The sequence below is a fragment of the Vulpes lagopus genome, chromosome 10 (assembly GCF_018345385.1).
Source record: "Vulpes lagopus strain Blue_001 chromosome 10, ASM1834538v1, whole genome shotgun sequence".
Classification (NCBI taxonomy): Eukaryota; Metazoa; Chordata; class Mammalia; order Carnivora; family Canidae; genus Vulpes; species Vulpes lagopus.
Window position 1 is genome coordinate 60,424,368 of NC_054833.1, and position 19,349 is coordinate 60,443,716.

General features: G+C 40.6%; 1 protein-coding gene across 4 annotated transcripts in view; it reads right to left on the reverse strand.

Moving 5' to 3' along the window:
- The window catches only part of STX8 (syntaxin 8), a 253,651-nt gene that overhangs the window by 192,482 nt on the left and 41,820 nt on the right, over positions 1-19,349 (reverse strand). For all 4 annotated transcript variants that reach the window (XM_041770064.1, XM_041770063.1, XM_041770061.1 and 1 more), the window contains exons 5-6: positions 16,587-16,711; positions 4,339-4,431 (exon numbers count right to left, since the gene is read on the reverse strand). In XM_041770064.1, the coding sequence (XP_041625998.1) occupies positions 4,339-4,431; positions 16,587-16,711 (218 nt within the window). The remainder of the gene's footprint in view (positions 1-4,338; positions 4,432-16,586; positions 16,712-19,349) is intronic.

The window sequence follows — 19,349 nt, forward strand, 5'->3', positions numbered from 1 at the left end:
CCATGTTTCTTCATGAACAGAAGGGGACTGAATTCTGTATTTCCACGAGGTGATCTCCTTGGCTCAGTTCCCCACCCTGCCCTCCTGCGACCCCTACTTTCACCTGCTCCCCAACCCCCACACCCAGGTGTAATTTAGGTCTCCCATACTGGGATTTTCACCTAATTGCTAATCCTTTTCCTCATGAGGCTAGGTCGTTGGCATATGAACAGGGCAGTTACTGGTGCTGTTCTGGCCCTTTCTAATTCTATGTGAGAAGACTAGAACCTGAATTCCTAAATTGATGATAATTTGGCTCTTCAGCTTTGCGGTTATGTTCTAAGTACAATGTATTTTGTTAGCAATGTTTTGATTGTTTATTCCAAAATGGCCAGCTGGCCATTATCTTTGCCTATTGTTTTTCTTGTTTAATAAAAACCAACAGGCTGATTCAGTGGAGATGTTTACAACAAAAGTGGTATCCTTCTCCAGTGGCCCTGGCTCTGTATTATACACCCAGGTCAACAATAAAATTCCAGATGGGGCTGCCACCCTGTTCTCAATACCTACAGATATATAATGGCCTTTTTGATTTTCACAAAAGGAATAAAGGCTGATTGTAGTCTTGGCAGGGATATAATTTTTTATCCTCAGAGTCTCTCAGTCCCTATGAAGAAAAGTGGCTGACTCTGCCTTATTTCTGAGGAACAAATGTGCACATCAGAAAACCACCAGCCTAACTGCAATCGCTCTGGGAGGCCACCATGGAGAAAACAGCTTATTTTGGCAACTAAGTGGAAAAATATCTCCTGTTTGTCTATGGACACATGTATGCATCCGGGGCTGGAATGGAGCTGAGGACTGGGAGGTACAGAGGAAGAACAGAAAAGGATGGAGCCAAAACATGAGATCAGAACCCTGACAATGATGGTACACGCATGTGCGTAACTCTGAGTGTCCTTCAGCACGCATGCATGGGATTTGTAGCTGCAAAGTGGGCATGGGAGAGACAACACGAAAGGAGAGTGCTGATATTCAGTGAAGGTGCTGGTTCTCAAACTTGGCAGTACACTGGAACCATCTGGGGAGACTTAAAGATGTGGCTGAGTGGGCCCCACCCCTGGAGACTATGGCCTAACTGATATAAGTACTATGGGGAGCAGAATAATGGTCCCTGGATGGTGTCTACATTCCAGTCTCTGGAACCTGTAAATATGTTATGGTACATGGCCAAGGGGCCTTAAAGTTGCTAATCAACTGACCTTAAAATGGGGAAGTTATCCTAGATTATCTGGGTGGGTCACATGGAATCACAAAGGTCCTTAGAAGCGGAAGACAGAGACAGACATTACAGGTCAAGATGATGTGATGTTAGAAGGACTCAGTTCATTGGTGTTGGCTCTAAAGATGGGAGGAGAGGGCCATGAGCCAAGGAATGGAGGAAGATTCTAGAAGCTGGAAAAGGCAAGGACATTAATTCTCCCCTGGAGCCTCCAGAAAGGAATGCAGCCCTGCAGACACCTTGCTGGTTTTTTTTTTATTTAATTAATTTAATTAATTTAATTTAATTTAATTTAATTTAATTTTTAGCCCAGGTAGATGCGGGTCAGACTTCTGACCTCCAGAACTGTAAGATGGTAAGTATGTGTCATTTTTAAGCTACTAAGTCTGTGGTAATTTGTTAGAGCAGCAAAAGAAATCTAACACTGCTATGGCCTGAGCTTCAGGGGGTTTAACACCCCCCCCCCCCCCCCGCCCCCAGCCCCGCCAAGTGATTCTAATAGGCTGCAAAGTATGATAACCACCAGGCTACAGGGCAGACAAGACAAGGACATGCTGGCATGACTGCTTATGCTGGAAAGATGCATGGTGATCTCACCCAGGAAGTCAGCAAGTCACCCACCAAAGAATGCACCATCAGCTCTTAGCCACCTCCTCAGAGATGACTACACAGTGGCTTACCGAGGCACATCACAGGATGGGCAGGCTTTACCACTTTGGCAGCTAGAATCCTTTCTAATCTGACCACTAAAGAGGCTTTATTTCCTTTAGATAAAGAACAATTAGGGGTGCCTAGGTGGGCGGCTCAATCAGTTGAGTGTCCAACTCTTGGTTTTGGCTCAGGTCTTGATCTCAGGGTTGTGGGATCGAGCCCTGTGTATAGCTCGGCACTCAGTGAGGAGTTCTGCTTAAGATTCCCTCTCCCTCTGCCTCTCCTTGCTCTCTAAAATAAATAAATAAGAAAAAAATGTTTTTTTATTTTTATTTTTTTTATTTTTTTTTTTTTTTGAAAAAAATGTTTTTTTAAAGAACAATTATACCAGGCACCTGAGTAGCTCAGTGGTTGAGCATCCACCTTTGGCTCAGGTCATGATCCTAGGTCATGATCAAGTCCTACATCGGGCTTCCCACCTATGTCTCTGCCTCTCTGTGTCTCTCATTAATAAATAAAATCTTAAAGAAAAAAGAACAATTATGCCTATACCAACACTCTCTCAATATGCAAATATATAAATATATAAATTACTACATTCAGGTCAGCCCCATCAGGAAAAGGACTCAAATGCCCTTCCCTCTGTGCTTGAACTATTAATAACCATTATTAAGATTATAAAGATGGGGGTTTCTCCATTTCCTTTAGCACATATTTATTTATAATAGATGAGTGGAAATATCAGAAAGGGAGACAGAACATGAAAGACTCCTAACTCTGGGAAATGAACTAGGAGTGGTGGAAGGGGAGGTGGGCAGGGAGTGGGGGTGACTGGGTGACGGGCACTGAGGTGGGCACTTGACAGGATGAGCACTGGGTGTTATTCTATATGTTGGCAAATTGAACACCAATAAAAAATAAATTTATATTAAAAAAATATATATAATAAATGATAAATAGATGACATTTATTTATGATGAATGCAATAGTACTATAGAAAGAAATTAACTTATTCTTTGTGGAGATCGAGAAAAGAAGTTCTTGCTATATAGTTTTGACATGTGCAGCCCTGCCTTCAAAATGAGCATCATCCATTCCCAGGGCTGCCATGTTCACAGGTCTGTGGCCATTCTTATTGGGAGCCATGCCATCATGAGCCTCCATGGCACTATCACAGAGCTCAAACCTCAGAATCTTCCACTTTTCTCTCCCTATGTCATCTTCCTTAGAGAGGAAGGGCAGAGTGGTAGAAAAAGCAGTCACGAGAATCAGATGACCTGCATTGGCATTTCAATGCTGTCACTTATAAAAGCAATGTGACACCAGGAGGCCCCTCAGCCATTCTGAGCACCATCGCTATCAAAGAGGGCTAGAGGTTACTGATTAAGTGCAATGACATAGATGGAGACCCCACTGTTACTATGCTTTCACTCGCCACCTCCATGCAGAGGCTTCTGACATCCCTTCTCGTTCTGACATCCCTTCTCGTTCTGACATCCCTTCTCATTGGTCCTGTGCTCTCACTGAGCTCTGGTACCAAACCTCCAACTGTCTACTCAACAATTTCATGTGGATGACTCACTGGCATTTCTAAACATGTCCCAGCTGGACTTGGGATCTCCACTCACAGACCAGTGCCCCCCCCCCCAGGCCCCCGACTGTCCACCACAGTACAAGTGCCATCAGTCTCCTGCATCTGTCCTGCTCCCCTCCATTTTGACCACCGTAGTACTCCAACAGACCCCATCCCCTCACATCACATGCCACAAGCACAGGAGCTTTTCAGGTAGGCCCCCAACAAAGCTGTTTCTCCCAAGCCATCCTGCTGTGGTTTGCAAATTAATCTTGCTCCAACCAGATCTGTCACATTGAGTTCTGAACAGAGATCTTCAAGCATTTTTCTGCCCCGCAGCATGGTATTTATGAGGGAAGAAGAGCCACCTCCACTGGGTATGTGGATGACACAGAGTCCCCGCACCCCAGTGTGCCACACATAAGTGTACAACGCTCTGAGCAATTTCATCACATTATCACATTTCATCAATTAAAGGAAAAACCCCTGGGATGTGTGGCTCGTAAAACAAAGTATTTTTTAAAAAGCAGTGACAAAGGACTAGGAATTTCTTACCAAATTTCTTTGCAAAGTATTCAGTTAACTATAATCTAAATCTGCCACAAACCATCCTCAACTGCATTAAACTGTAATAATCCATCCATGTTAAACTACTCCACGAGTTTTCTAGCATTAAAATCATTTAACAAATACTCATGCCTTTAGTGTTTACTAAACACTAAACACTAAACTCCACGAGTTTTCTAGCATTAAAATCATTTAACAAATACTCATGCCTTTAGTGTTTACTAAACACTAAACACTTTAGTGTTTACTAAACAGCAAAGGTGCTCAACCTCAGATATGCTCTTACCGTTTTGTTCATCCAGTTCGTTCCCAATTTCCTTCCCCATCTGTTTCTGGCGACTTATGATAGAGGACAGGGCATCCAGGCCTGCATCCTGTTCTGGAAGGAAAAGTGAAACAGGCTACTAAAAACCAAAGGAAAACAATTTGAAGTCCATAGCCAGGCATGTAATGCAATTCAATATACTGTAAAAGTAACACTTTAGGTCAGGAAGAAAGAAAAAACAGTTAATATTAGGAGAATATAAAGAAAAAAAGTTAAATAAATACCTACCTCACACCTTAAACTAAAATGATCTCCCGATAAAGTTTTTAAATATTATAAATGAAATAACATAAGATTTAATATATCAACATTAAAACTTTCGTTTTTTTTTAGGATTTTATTCATTTATTTGAGAAAGAGAGATAGCACACAGGCAGGGGGATCAGCAAAGGGAAAGGGAGAAGCAGGCTCCCTGCTGAGCAGGGAATCAGACGGGGGACTCAATCCTAGGACTCTAGGATCATGACCTGAGCTGAAGGCATATGCCTAACCAACTGCTACCCAGGTGCCCCAACATTTAAGCTTTTTGATGCTTAATACATAAAGAGCATAGCAGATCAATAAGAAAAATATTCCAATTTTGTAAATGAGCAAAGGATATAGACACGAAATTCACAAAAGAGTAACAAAGAAAGGACACCTGGGTGGCTTAGCGGTTGAGCCTATGCTTTCAGCTCAGGTCGTGATCCCGGAGTCCTAGGATTGAGTCCCACATGGAGCCTGCTTCTCCCTCTGCCTGTGTCTCTGCCTCTTTCTCTCTGTGTCTCTCATGAACAAATAAATAAAATCTTAAAAAAAAAAAAAGATAACAAAGGAAAAATAAATAAAAGCTTTGACATTATCAATTTTTAACATAGGGATAAAAAACAATGATGACTTTTTAAAAATTATCATATTTGTAAGGACTTAAAAGCATACTAATGCCCAGGATTAACTAATGTGGGAAAGAGAAGCTCCTAAGCATTGTCATGGGAGGACAGGAAACATACCTTTCTACATAGCAAATCACGCCCACCTTTTCATGTCTCAATTCCACGTGTTGGAATGTAAGAAAACATGCAGATGGTACGCAATGAAGTACACATGAGGATATTCCTTGAAACCTCTCCTGGGCTGGTTATCCGCTGATAACCTGTGCGTGACTGCTCAATGAAAATGCATCTGGATCCCTTAAATATTTTTTCCTTTGCCAGTCTCGTCAATAGACAGGGCGGCAGGAACACTGCAGGACAGTGTTTGGCTGCTTTCCTGATAAGTTCCTGCAAAGCTGGCAGCTCCTTCAGGGTACAGTGGCCAGCTATACCCAGAGGTCGACAACTCCTCCCGACACACCCCCTCCTTGGGCCATTTTACAACAGAATGCCTCCAGCTCCACAGATTCTCAGCAAGTTCCATCAGCTGAGCACCACAAGGACACCTGCTTGGTGACCGCAGTCCTGGGGGCGTGGGGCATGTCCTAGGATACCTGATCTCAGCCTGAGAGCCAGTGATTGCACCTTATACCTCTATTTCTGTCTGCTTAACTCTTGCTAACTAATCCCTTCTTACCTTAATCTCCTGCTAGGAGATTAAATATTAAATTTTCCCTGTTCAAATTTCTTCTTCCCGATTGGACCCGGACTGATACATTTATAATAGTGAAAAACTGGAAACTAGCTAATGCCCACACACAGGGATTGGTTTAAAAACATATAGTATGTTCATAAGTAAAACACTATATAGCAATTAAAAGTGATATTGTACATGAACATTTTGATGTTAAAAAAGCTCAGGACTTGTTATTAAGTGAAAAAAAAGCAGGATACAAAACAATGTATAGTAAAATAGCATTTTTGTTTTTAAAAAAATGAAGATAGATTACCTTGCTAGATTTTGAAATTTAGAGATAGGAGAATTCAAGTTACTCGAGATCCTTTCTATAAAACGTGATGTTGTTTCTTTGTTTTTGTTTTTAACTAGGTAGTCTCAGTGAGCTCTTTGAACTTTTTTTCTCTGCTTTCAGGTACATTGGGAAGAATGTTCTGGGGCTGAGTCTAGTGATAATGAATCTCTCTACCCCAGCAATATGCTAGGTGAGGGCAACATGCCACGTGCAGCTTCACTTGTTGATCGGGATTTTTAAGTGACGGTTTCACAGTAAAGCATACCTACAAAAGCAGAAATCATGAAGGTCTTTTCTTACCCAAGATCATATTAAAGTTTACTTATTTTTTTCCTAGTCTTTTTATGGAATTAAGCCATTACACTTAACTTGTTAACTCATCTGGAATTTATTTAAACTAATGGTGTGAGGTAAGGACCCCTTAGTAACATTTTTTGACACTATGTACATTTTTAACTATACAAATGACCTGATGTCTCCAGGGATTGTTCCAAGGGACCATTTTATAGCAAAATCGCTTTATAATGAGGTCTTTTTGGTCTTTAGTAACAACCTTTTGGATGTCCTCCAAGATAAATCTGTCGTCAACCTAGTACTGCTATAGGATACCGATGCTACAGCAAAATTCCAAATGCATCCCCAGAATAATCTATATCAAGGATCAAGGATCAAAGGTCAATGTGGATTAAAAGGCAACACAATTTAACAAGAGGAAAGGAGACTCCTCTACAGTTTTCAATTAGGAAAAGAATCATTAAAGCCTTGTCATTGCTTTAACTGGTAGAGACACAGATTATGAATGAAAATACCTATACTATTACACTCTTCTCTCTCAACCTTAACTCACTATCTGACCTAACTATATCAAAAGGTTATCTTGCTAATGCAAAACAGAAAGAGAGTCAAAAGTTGTGTGCCACTCGGATCATTTCTGTAAGACCTTGGCACCTCCTCACTATGTGAAAGTGCTACAGTAAGTCTCCATTCCATAATCCAAAGACACAGAAGGCCCAGATAATGGAGATGCTTTGCATGTAATTAATAATCATACTGATGACCTGAGCTTCTCCAGGCTCACGGTGGCATTTCTAAGAGGATGGAGGACGGTCACCTGAGGGGCAATGAACAAGATAAAATGCTGCTACTTACAGATACAGAAATAATCAAGACTCACACAGTTATGCAGAGCTGTGTGAAATTATGCTAATGTCACATTCTTAGCTCATTACTCCTAGTCTGCCTTCCACCACCTAACCCTGTCACTACAATATCATAATCATTTGCAACAAGCCACACTCTATCAATCGCCTGTCAGTATGGCAATGGTGCTAATTTTTAAGAGTGGATGAGCATCGTGCTATCCAGAAAAATGGCCCCCTGAAAATGTCCCATCCCAATCCCTGGAACCTGAGAACAAGGGACCTTACATGGCAAAATAACTCTGCAGATGTGAATAAGGCTAAGGAATTCAAGACGGGAGAGTGTTCTGGATTATCCAGGTGGGCTCAGTGTAATCGTTGAGTCCCTCAAAACGGAGTATCTTTCCCAGCTGTGTTCAGAGGGAGACTCCAAAAAGGGTCAGGGAGACATAGCTTGCTGGCTCTGAACCCTGAAGAAGGGGGCTATAAGCCAAGGGATGTGGGGGGCCCTCGAGAAGTCAGGAAAGGTGAGGGAATGAATTCTTCCCTGGAGCCTCCAGAAAGGAGCCAGCCCTGCCAACACCTTGATCGTGGTCTAGGAAGATCTGTGTTGAACTTCTGACCTACAGAACTGTAAGATAATAAACTTGTAGGCTGAGACCCTAAGTCTGTGCAAATTTATTGCAGCAGCAACAGAAAACTAATACAATCATTGTTTTTGAAAACTCCCTTTGGAATAATTAGGTGTTTGGATCCTTCCTATCTTTAGACATTTCGAAAAGCCATCCTCTAACAGAACATCATGTAATTGTGGGAGGGCTATCTGGTGGCTGTAGATCAGAGAGGGACAATCATCACAATGTATTCTTGCCAAAAATAATAAACTTGATTCTGATCAAGCCGCAAAATCTAACTACCAATTTACAGAAAATATGTGGGGCAGAGGAATATGTTAAACAATATATGGGATTACAAATAGCAAGTCTAGATAGTGGGAAAGTACAGGGCCAATGACCCTGCTTCTTCAACCGAGAAACAGCAAAGGGAAACAGAGAGAGTTGGCAAAAGTACCTATCCATTAAAGAAAGTTAAGGGACATATCAATTAGTTGCAATGTACAGACCATATTCAGATCCTGAATTGAATGACCAAAAAAATAAAAAATAAAAAATAAAAAAAGCCATCGTGGGCAATCTGGAGATCTGAACCTTGAATATTTGATTCTGTTAAGGAATTACTGTTCACTTAGTAAGGGTGATCATGGCATTGTGGTTATATTTTATTTTATTCATTTTTTTAGATTTTATTTATTTATTCATGACAGACTCAGAGAGAGACAGAGACACAGGCAAAGGGAAAAGCAGGCTCCCTGTGGGGAGCTCAACGTGGGACTTGATCCCAGGACCCCGGGATCATGACCTGAGCCGAAGGCAAATGCTCAACTACTGAGCCACGCAGGCATCCCTGTGGTTATATTTAAAAAAAAAAAAATCCTTATCTTTTATAAACATACTTTACAGATGTATTTCCAAATATCCACCGTGGAAATGATATGATGTCTAGGATTTGCTTCAAAAAAATCCAGAGGGTGGGTGGGATGGGGAAGTGGCTAGACACAGAGATGAAACAAGGCTGATTAGTAGGAATTATTAATTGTTGAAACAATTAATGAGCAAAATGGGATCATTATCTTACTGTCTCTACTTACATAGTTTTGAAATTGCCCACAGCAAAAAGTTACATTTCAACAAGTAAATAAAACAGATGGACATTCCTAGGAACGGCAAACTCAGGGCCCCAACCCAACACATGACAAGGGACCCCACAGCTAGAGCTGTGTCTTCTTTCCCTGTGTTTTTGCAGCAGTTCTCAGCCCAAGTGACAGCACAGAGCACACTTTAATAAATATGCCCAAATCAAGGAAGGACCAGAGGGCCTGCTAGGCTTGCACAAAAAAGCATCTCAGTCTCTGTTGGGCATAGGAAACGGCTCATGGGCAATACTAGTTAGCCCTCTGAGTTTAGATCATAGGAGACGTAGTTGATGTTGTGTTAGTCTAGGGCCCAGAGAGAAGTACTGGGAATTCTCACATTTGACTATTCAAGGAAGAGCTCTCTCTGGATAAGAGGAAAGAAGAGACAGATGAGGACAGCTGGATTTGCTAGATGAAGCAAATTACTACATTGGGGAAACTCCCAGAGCAAGTCCTATGAGTAGACGTTTTTATTTTTGTTTTTGTGTTAAGTTTCAAGGAAGAAAATCCTGGGGTGGATGACAGCGACCAGAAAGGGCATCTTCCAGGATAGCTGTCTGTGAAGTGATGGTTGCAAGGGTTCAAAGATTAGCTGCTCAGATTTGCCAGTCTGGCTGGCCTACTTCCCCACTGTTAGTTCACATGATGACACGGACAGATCGAAGAACACAGAAGTCCAGAACGAGGGCACAACTTTCTGCTAGAATCCAGGAAGCATATCTACGGAGTAAGAAACCCTATCAATAGAGAGCCCCCGAGTGAAGGTGGAATGGTATTTTCCACTGGCTGCCCTCTGACTCAGAGTCAAGTCAAGGTCCTAACCCCAAAAGTCACTCTTCTTTGTTTTATATCAGGGATTTTCGAGGTGGTCCAGTTAACATCAGCAGCTCACCCATTTTCGGCCTAATGTCCACTTGTGCCTCAAATGACAGCACAGAAGCCAAGGCTGGCTAACCAGTTGTAACGAAAAAGAAAGCATTCATTGCCTTGAGTCTAAGTTCTACCGACGAACTGTTATTTTAGGATGACTTTCCAAGTGTTTCTAGGGGTCAACAGAAATAAAGAAAGGCAAACAGATTCTATGGGCAAAAGGATGTTAGCAATGGCCTTTCACAGTCCCTTGTTTCTTCTAGTGCAGGACCTGGCAGTGAAGGAAAACCATGGCAACCTCAGCATCTCCCCAAGATTCTTCAGGCAGAGAAAAGGCTAATAACATAAAGATTGTCAATTTTTTTTTTTAAACGTATCTGCTTACCCTTGAAAAACAGCTTGCTGGGAAAGCAGAGAAGGAACACAGTAATTCAAAACACCAAGGTAAGGATAGAAGGACAGAATGTCCTGAATGCACACAGCTAACAGTCCCCACTCCTTCATCTGCCTGCCCCATCCCCAGCCCTCCACAAACCCCAAATGGCCAGTGGGGCTTTCAAAGGGTGGGCATCTCCGTAAAGATGCGCTCTGCTTTGGAGGCTCAACACAAAAACCTGCAGGTGGCATCCTCTCACACCTTCTCAGCGACAGGGTTGCTTCTCCAAGCGGAAAGCAGCTTTTCTTGGCAAAAAAAAAAAAAAGGCAACAATACCAGAAAATTCATTACTATTAGCTAGCAAGACACTCCTTTCAGGAACCATGAATCCGGAAAGATAAAGCACCACAGATGAATGGCTGTGTTATGTGTAAAGCCACACTGCTCTACACGGTTCATTCTGCTTCAAACACAATGATAGATGAAGTACACGGAGTTAAAGCTATAAGGGAGGCACAGTTCCATTTACTAAATAATTTCACTGTGGAAAGGGAGTTCAAGACAGAATTACACTTCTACTTCTGGCCAAGATGGACTGACAGGGACCTGATTTATTTCTGGCCTGAAACAACTGGGAAAAAACAAAAAACAAACACAAAACCACAGGCAAAATATATAAAACAACAGTTTCAAGAGAGACCCGGACATCAGGAAATGAAGAGCAGTGCTCCCCAAGTGATGGGAAAGCACTGAGATGAGCTTGAGGACTGCCCCAGATATTGCCCAGCATGGGGGTAGGGACCCCAGGGGGAGCCTGGCAATCTCCCTACATTGAGAAGCATCCAAATAGATCAAGGAGGGGAGAGTACACAGGGCATAGCACAGGCAGGAGTGAACTGCCCAAACAGAATCTCTGGAGGTTTACATGGGGCCCACCTTGAAGCTTCAGTTGGGTATTCACCAAGACACGTGCATAAAGAAACTAGCCAGGGAAAGAACCACCAGCAAGAGGGAATGATCCTCCGAGTTCCAACTGGGTCAAACATAGTTCCTATTCCCACCAACCAGGGCACCTCATGATTGACAGGGCATCAGAGTACTAAGAATGCTTTTTAGCTCTGCAGTGGCTAGATTAGCTCTGTACTGAAGTCAGCAAACGTTTTCTCTAAGGGGCCACACAGTAAATATTTGGGGCTCCGTGATTCATATGGTCTCCAGTGCAGCTATTCGACTCTGCTGCTGTAGCAGGAAAGCAACCATAGGTAATATATAAATAAGTGAGCACAGTTGTACTCCCACAAAACTTTATTTATACACACTTTACTTTGAATTTTATATAATTTTTACAAGTCACAAAATTGTCTTCTATTTTTCAGCCACTTCAAAATGGAAAAACTGTTTTTAGCTTGCAGACCATTATAAAAACAGGTGATGGATGAGATGTGCCCCACAGGTCATGGTTTGCTGACTCCTCCACTAAAAGAAACACTGTTCTGGTCCACCTTACAAAATAATACCCAAATAATTGCATCCCCCCCCAAGATCTCAAGAATATTTCTAGAAATGCAGAAATATCTAGTACCAAACTAAGAAAAATTCACACCTGGCTTCCAAATGAATGTACCCCTGCCTGAGGTTAGAAACACAGCAAGGATGTCTGCTCTCACAATTTCTAGTGAATGTTGTACTGGAGACTGGAGATTGTAGCAAGCCCAATAAGGCAAGAAAAAGAAATAAAAGTCATCCAGATTGAAATGACGAAGTAAAACCACAATGATTTAAAGAAAAAGACTATCAGAGTGGATCAAAAAAACAGAGTCAACTACATGTTGTCTACAAAAACCCCACTTTAAATATAAAGGCACATATAAATTAAAAGTAAATGGATGGAGAAAAACAAACTACTAACATGCATCAAGAAAAAAACAAAACAGGGCAGCCCAGGTGGCTCAGCAATTTAGTACCGCCTTCAGCCCAGGGCCTGATCCTGGAGACCCGGGATGGAGTCCCATATCGGGCTCCCTGCACGTAGCCTGCTTCTCCCTCTGCCTGTGTCTCTCTCTGTGTCTCTCATGAATAAATAAATTTTAAAAAGCCTTTTTTAAAAAACAAAACAAGCACAGCTATACTAATATCAGACATAGCAGGCCTTAAAGCAAGTAAAGTTATTAGGGACAAAGAGAATCATTACATAAAGATAAAGGGGGTCGATTCCCAGAAGACACAACAATCTTTAATGTGTACATGCCTATCGCTTCTTGGCGTTTTGGCTAAGATCAAGTATAATGTGTACATGCCTAAACAACAGAGTATCAAACCACATGGGGCAAAACTGATAGAACTGCAAGGAGAAATAGATAAATGCACTATTAAAGTTGAGATTTAACACCCCTCTATCAGAAGGACAGATCCAGCAGTCAGAAAAATCAGTATGGACTAAGTTAAACTCACCACCACCATCAATCAACTGGATAAAATGGACACCTATATACTATTTCATCCAACAGAAGCAGAATACATATACTTCTCAAGCTTACATGGAACATTCACCAAGACAAACCACAGTCTGGGCCACAAAACATACATTAACAAATTTTTAAAAATAGAAATTATAAAATATCTATTCTCAAACTACTAGAAATCAGTAACAGAAAGGGAATTGGAAAACCCCCAAATATGTAGAGATTAAGCAACATACTTCTAAATAACACATGATCAAGAAGAAATTCCAAGGGACCTTTAAGAATATTCTGTGGTAAATGAAAATGAAAACAAAACTAAATTTATGGCATATGGCAAAAGCAGTGCATAGTGTGAAATTTATAGCTCTGAATGTCTATGTTAGATAAGAAGAGAGATCTAAGATCAACAGCTTTTTCCACACCTCAGAAAACTCGAAAAAGAGCAAATCCAATCCAAAGTAAACAAAAGAAATAATAAGAGAAATCAATGAAATTTAAATAGGTAATCAGCAGAGCAAAATCAATGAAACCAAAAAATTAATAAACCTCTAACCAAGCTAACTAAAAAAGAGAGAGGGAACACAAATGACTACTCAGAAATTTAAAAAGTGTATATCACTACAGATCTAATGGACATTGAAATGACAATAAAGTAATATTATGAACAACTTTATGCCCAATTTGATAACCTAGACAATACTGGCTCAACTCCTTGAAAGACACAAGCTGCCAACATTCACACAAGAAATAAGCAGTCTGAGTAGGTTTATATCTATTAAAGAAATTGACTTAACAAAAACCTCCCAAAACAGAAAACATCAGGCTGAAATGGGTTCATCAGTGAATTCTACCAAACATCAAAGGAAGAAATTATACCAATTCTCTACAATCTCTTTCAGAGGACAGAAGCAAAGAGGATACCTCCTAACTCATTTTTTGAGGCTACTGCTGTCCTAATACCAAAGCTAGACAAAGATACTACAAGAAAAGAAAAAAAACAGACCAGTATCACTCACGTACATAGATAGAAAAATCCTCAAAAAAAAAAAAAAAAAAGTATCAGCAAATCAAATCCAACAATGTATAATACACCACAGTCAGTGAGATTTATCCTAGGTATGCATGCCAGGTTCAACATTCAAAAATTAATTAATTAATCCATCATATCCACAGGCTAAAAAAGAAAAATCACATGATCATATCACTAGGTGCAGAAAAAGTACTTGACAAAATCCAGTATTCATGGATGATAAAAACTCTCAGTAAATTAGAAATAGAGGAGAATTCCCTCAACTTGATAAAGAATACCTACAAAATCCCCAGAACCAACGTCACACTTGACGGTGTGAAACTTGGAGCTTTCCCACTAAGATCAGGTACAAGGCAAGGATGTCATTTCTCAACACCCCTTTTCAACACTGTACTGGAAGTTTTGGCTAATGCAATCAGATGCGATAAGACAAGACAAAATATATATATATATATATATATATATATATATATATATATATATGGATTGGGAAGAAAGAAAGAAAACTTTGTTTGCAGGTGATATGATCATGTAATGTAGAAGATCAAAAAGAACTAACAAAAATCTCCCAAAACTAGTAGGTGACTATAGCAAGGTTGCAGGATACAAGATTAATATATAAAAGTCATTCACTTTACAATAAACCAGCAATCATAGGTGGAATTTGAAACTAAAAACACAATACCATTTATGTTAGCATCCCTCAAAATGAAGTATTTAGGTCTATCAAAATATGTACAAGATCTATATGAGAAAACCCACAAAACTCATGAATGGAATCAAAAAAGAACTAAAAGAAAGATATTCCATGTATGTAGAAAGACTCAATACTGCCAAGACACCAGTTTTCTTCCCACTTTATAGATCTAATGCAATTTCCATCAAGATCCCAGCAGGTTATTTTGTGGCTATAAACAAACTGATTCTAAAATGTTATTGGAAAGGCAAAAGACTCAAAATAGCTTACACAGTATTGAAGGAGAAGGAACAAAAGTAGAAAAATTGACTTCAAGATTTACTCTGAAGCTGTAGTAATTAAGACACTGTGGTACAAGCAAAGGAACAAAGGGAACAGAACAGAGTGCCCAGAAATGGACCCACATAAACATAGTAATGGTCTTTGACAAAGCAGCAAAGGTAATAAAATGGAGCAAAGACCATCCTTTTAACAAATGGTGCTGTAACAACTGGACATTCACATGCAAAAGAACCTTCAACTAAATTTTGTTCTGTATCTAAAACTGCTCCAAAAAAAGAAAAAATAAAGTCCTACAGACTTTACGAAAAAGCTTTTAACAAATTAATGAGTTTAGCAAGGTTGCATGATCCAAGATCAATACACATAAATTAGTTCTACTTTTCTACACTGGCAACAATCATAGAAATTTTAAAATACCATTAATAACATAACAAAAAGCATGAAATATTTAGGGATAAATCTGATAAAAAAAATGTACCAGACATGCACAATGTCATACATATGTCAAAACTTATTGAATTATATACTTTAAATACATACTATTTATGACATGTCAAGTATATCTCAGTAAAACAGTTTTTTTTTTGTAAAACTGTTTTAAAACATATCTGTAATACACAAAAATCATGCACAAAAACAGGAACATGAAAAATGTCTGTGACATACATTCAAGAAAAAAAAGTAAAAGCTGTGGCACCTGTATCATGATCTCATTTATGTAAGAATATGTGTGTGCTTCTACTAAATATATGTGTGTATGCATATAGAAAAAAAGCGTGAAGAAATAAATGTTGAACTGGTTATAGTTTGAGATTGGAGAACCAATAAGGAGATGTTTTTCCATGTTATACCTCCCTGTATTGTTTGAACTTCCCAGAACAATCCTGCGTTACTTCCAAAATTAAAAAACAAACAAACAAACAAACAAACAAACAAAAACCCAGAAAAACACAAAACAAACAATTACGCTTAAAAGCCACTGGACAAGATGAACTTGAAGATAAAGGCCAAATGGGCTTATTTTGTATAAGAAAAAGATTGGGGGGAGGGGGGCTGGGTGCCTCAGTAGGTGAAGTGTTTACTTTCAGCTCAGGTCATGATCCTAGGGTCCTGGGATTGAGTCCCACATTGGGCTCTCTGCTCAGTGGGGAATCTGCTTCTCCCTCTCCTGCTCTCCCTGCTTATGCTCACTCTCTCTCTCTCTCTCTCTCTCTCAAGTTAATAAATAAAATCTGAAAGAAAGAAAGAAAGAAAGAAAGAAAGAAAGAAAGAAAGAAAGAAAGAAAGAAAGAAAGAAAAGAAAAGAAAGAAAAGAAAGAAAAAAGAAGAAGAAGAAGAAGAAGAAGAAGAAGAAGAAGAAGAAGAAGAAAAGAAAGAGAAAAAAGAAAAAGAAAAAGGAGGAGTGTTGTGTTCTTTTGGAGCACGAGTCCCATCAAGGAGTAAAGCGAGGGGGGCACATGCTTCGGATTCACCTGGGTTTCTCAGACTCAGAACTGTGCACGCGCTCTCCCTCCCAGTGGAGAATCACTACTTCCATGGGCTACCTGGATGGATGACCCCATCTGTCTATGCCTCAGACACCCTAAGGCACAAAATCGCCAAGAGCTTTAAAGGACCAAGAGCTTTCCTGGTGATCTTCAATGGGTGTGAGGAACATTCAAAGGCTGCAGTAAAATTCTGACAAGGTTTCTGGGCCCATGCTCCTGGGTATTCAGTACCTTGGATAATCTTCTGCTGCTGTTGCCGGATTTCATCAAAACCCAAACCTCTGGTCTCCTCTGGCTCCTCAAAGAGCCAAGGGTTGGGGACTCCTCGCTTAGCCCCTCCAGTCATCAGGCTGGACCTAGGAATAAGATTCAATGCATTACATAACTCAAAAAATATAGCTCTGCTGCAAATTATTCCCACAAGTGCAGAGGTGGCCAGCCTCACATGCTTTGAAAATTCAATTCAACCACAATTTATTGCATCCTTAGTTTAGGCCAGCAACTGTGTTCATGCTGGACGAGGTATGAGGATGAATAAGGCACAGGCCTGGTCTCCCCAGAGATTTATAGCCTGTTAAAGAGGCTATAGCAGCACATAATACCTTTACTAATCTTCCAAGATACATCTGAGTCAATAATCATGAATGAGGATCTTAAATTTCAAAAACACAAGGCCAAATGGAAGTGGCCTTTTTATTAGAACAAAGCCCCGTCTCACAGGCTACGTGACACCAAAGGCACAAATATTATTTCTTAAGATACAATGTTGCAACCACAGGTTATGGCACTTAAAAATGACCACAGAATTTTTTATTAAAGGGTGTTAAGTTGTTCACAGAAAAAAACACACACAGGGTTTCAAATTCAATCTTACAAAGGCAATGTAGTGCTCGCAACATAGTAAACAGATTCTGAATTATTTGTCTTAATCTTTACTCGCCCTAGTATCCCACACACCCCTTCTGCACCAGACACATTGGTGTCCTTGCTGTCCCAGGAACATGGAACACATGTTTTCAGCCTTGGTTTATAGGATTTTCATCTCAAGTATCTCCTTCCCTGTCTCCACCAGCCCACATTCTGTCCAAGCCCCAAGGACCATCGTGTTCATGAAACCCACTTTTCAACCCACAATGTACGGTCAGTCATTTGGGAGCCTGGTTGGATTCATAAAAAGTGATTGGTGACATAACCATAGTGGCAGACACAACAGTGGTTAACATGTAGTGGTTGCACATGCTATCTGCAAGCACAGCTCCAGACGATGGGTATGCATTCATTCATTTCTCCATCACTTGTGACTCTTCTAGTACTTTGCAGATTTCTCAAATTACCTGGAAATAACTGCTACTCCATTGTTGAACCTTTTACGTAGGTAAGCGTCTCGTCTAATAGATAGATGGCAGGAACCAAAAGTCACCCTTGACTGGATTATATGCTGCTCCCCAACACAGAACAAGAAGCTGTCAACACAGGTTCAAATCCTGGCCCTACCACCTACCAAATCCAGACAGCAATTTCTACCTCAGAGGGTTGCTGGGGGGTAAATAAAATAAATCTATTTACCCAAAGAACATTTATTCAGTACTTAGTATGTAGTAGGTATTGTTCTCATTCATGGGAATGAGAAAAAAATAGAATACAGGAAAAACAGAACAGAATCTCTGCCCCTACAGGGTACAAATTTTTGTGATGGGTGCTGCTTCCATTCCGATGGTGGCAGGTGGGAGGGAGACCAGGTGTGAAACAAGTAGAAAGCGTTCAGTGCAGTTCTTGGAAGAGAAGAGTCACTCAACAAATGTTCACTAGTATTGTTCTATTGCTTAATGCTCTGCATACACAGGGCACACTAAAGTATAATGTTTTAATATAAAAGTATACCCCAAAAGGCTGTATCAACTTCATTTTTAGTCAAGCACTCTGGAACCTACAGAAGAAGATGCTGTGGATTGAGAAACAAACCCAGGTGAGAAGAAAACTTTTGACTACTTAGACCCAAGATTTTAAACACAGAGCTGGCCTCTGCTCGAGCACATGAACATGCCAAACAGAAGCACAATGTGGTTCCACCTCATCAAGTAGGCAGACATATTTCTTTAAAACCTTACCCTGCTTGGTCAGCCCCAAGTATCTACGATGTCAAGATCCTGGATTTATTCCCTAGAATAATCATTCAGTCTCACCTAACTCAAGATGTGGGGATGAATGCAACAGAGAAAGGAGAAGCGAGTTTAGAAAAAGCACGCTCCCTGACTCTTACAGCACCCTGCAAGCACCAGCTCTGGCTCAAAATAGGACTCCTCTGGGAAGCTGCGTATGGACCCCTGAAAAAAGCAAGTGCTAAAGACCAGTACAATGGGTCAGAGGGACATAAGGTAACCTCACAGTGCATCTATCAATGGCCAAGAGCACCCTCCCATTCAAATTAGTACACCTGCACCTGTGCTGACAGTAGACGTTGCTCCTCCAAAGTTAAAGAGGGAATGTCCCACTGGTGGCTCTTGCCACACCGAGAGCGCGTCTTTACAAATTACTAAAGGAGAAAACAAAACAGATGTGATAAAACTGCACAATCTCAAAAACAACAAAGTAGAACTACAGCCTTTAATTATATATATACACATATATATTTAATGCACAATCTAATATTAACATCAAACACTCATAAGACGGCAGACATACAGGAAAGATTTCCCAGGGCTGCAGACAGACCTCCGAAGGCCCTAAGCACTGAAAGGACTGTTTTGGTCTTGCTTTTCACACAGATTGATAGAAAAGCAACAGTATGGGGGACACCTGGGTGGTTCAGTTGGCTAAACGTCTGCCTTCAGCTCAGGTATGACCTGAGGGTCTCAGGGTCCTGGGATCGGGCCCCACATCAGCCTCCCTGCTCCACGGGGAGTCTGCTTCTCCCTCTCCCTCTGCCCCTGCCACCTGCTCGCACACTCTCTCTCAAATAAATAAATAAAGTCTTAAAAAAAAAAAAAAGTAATC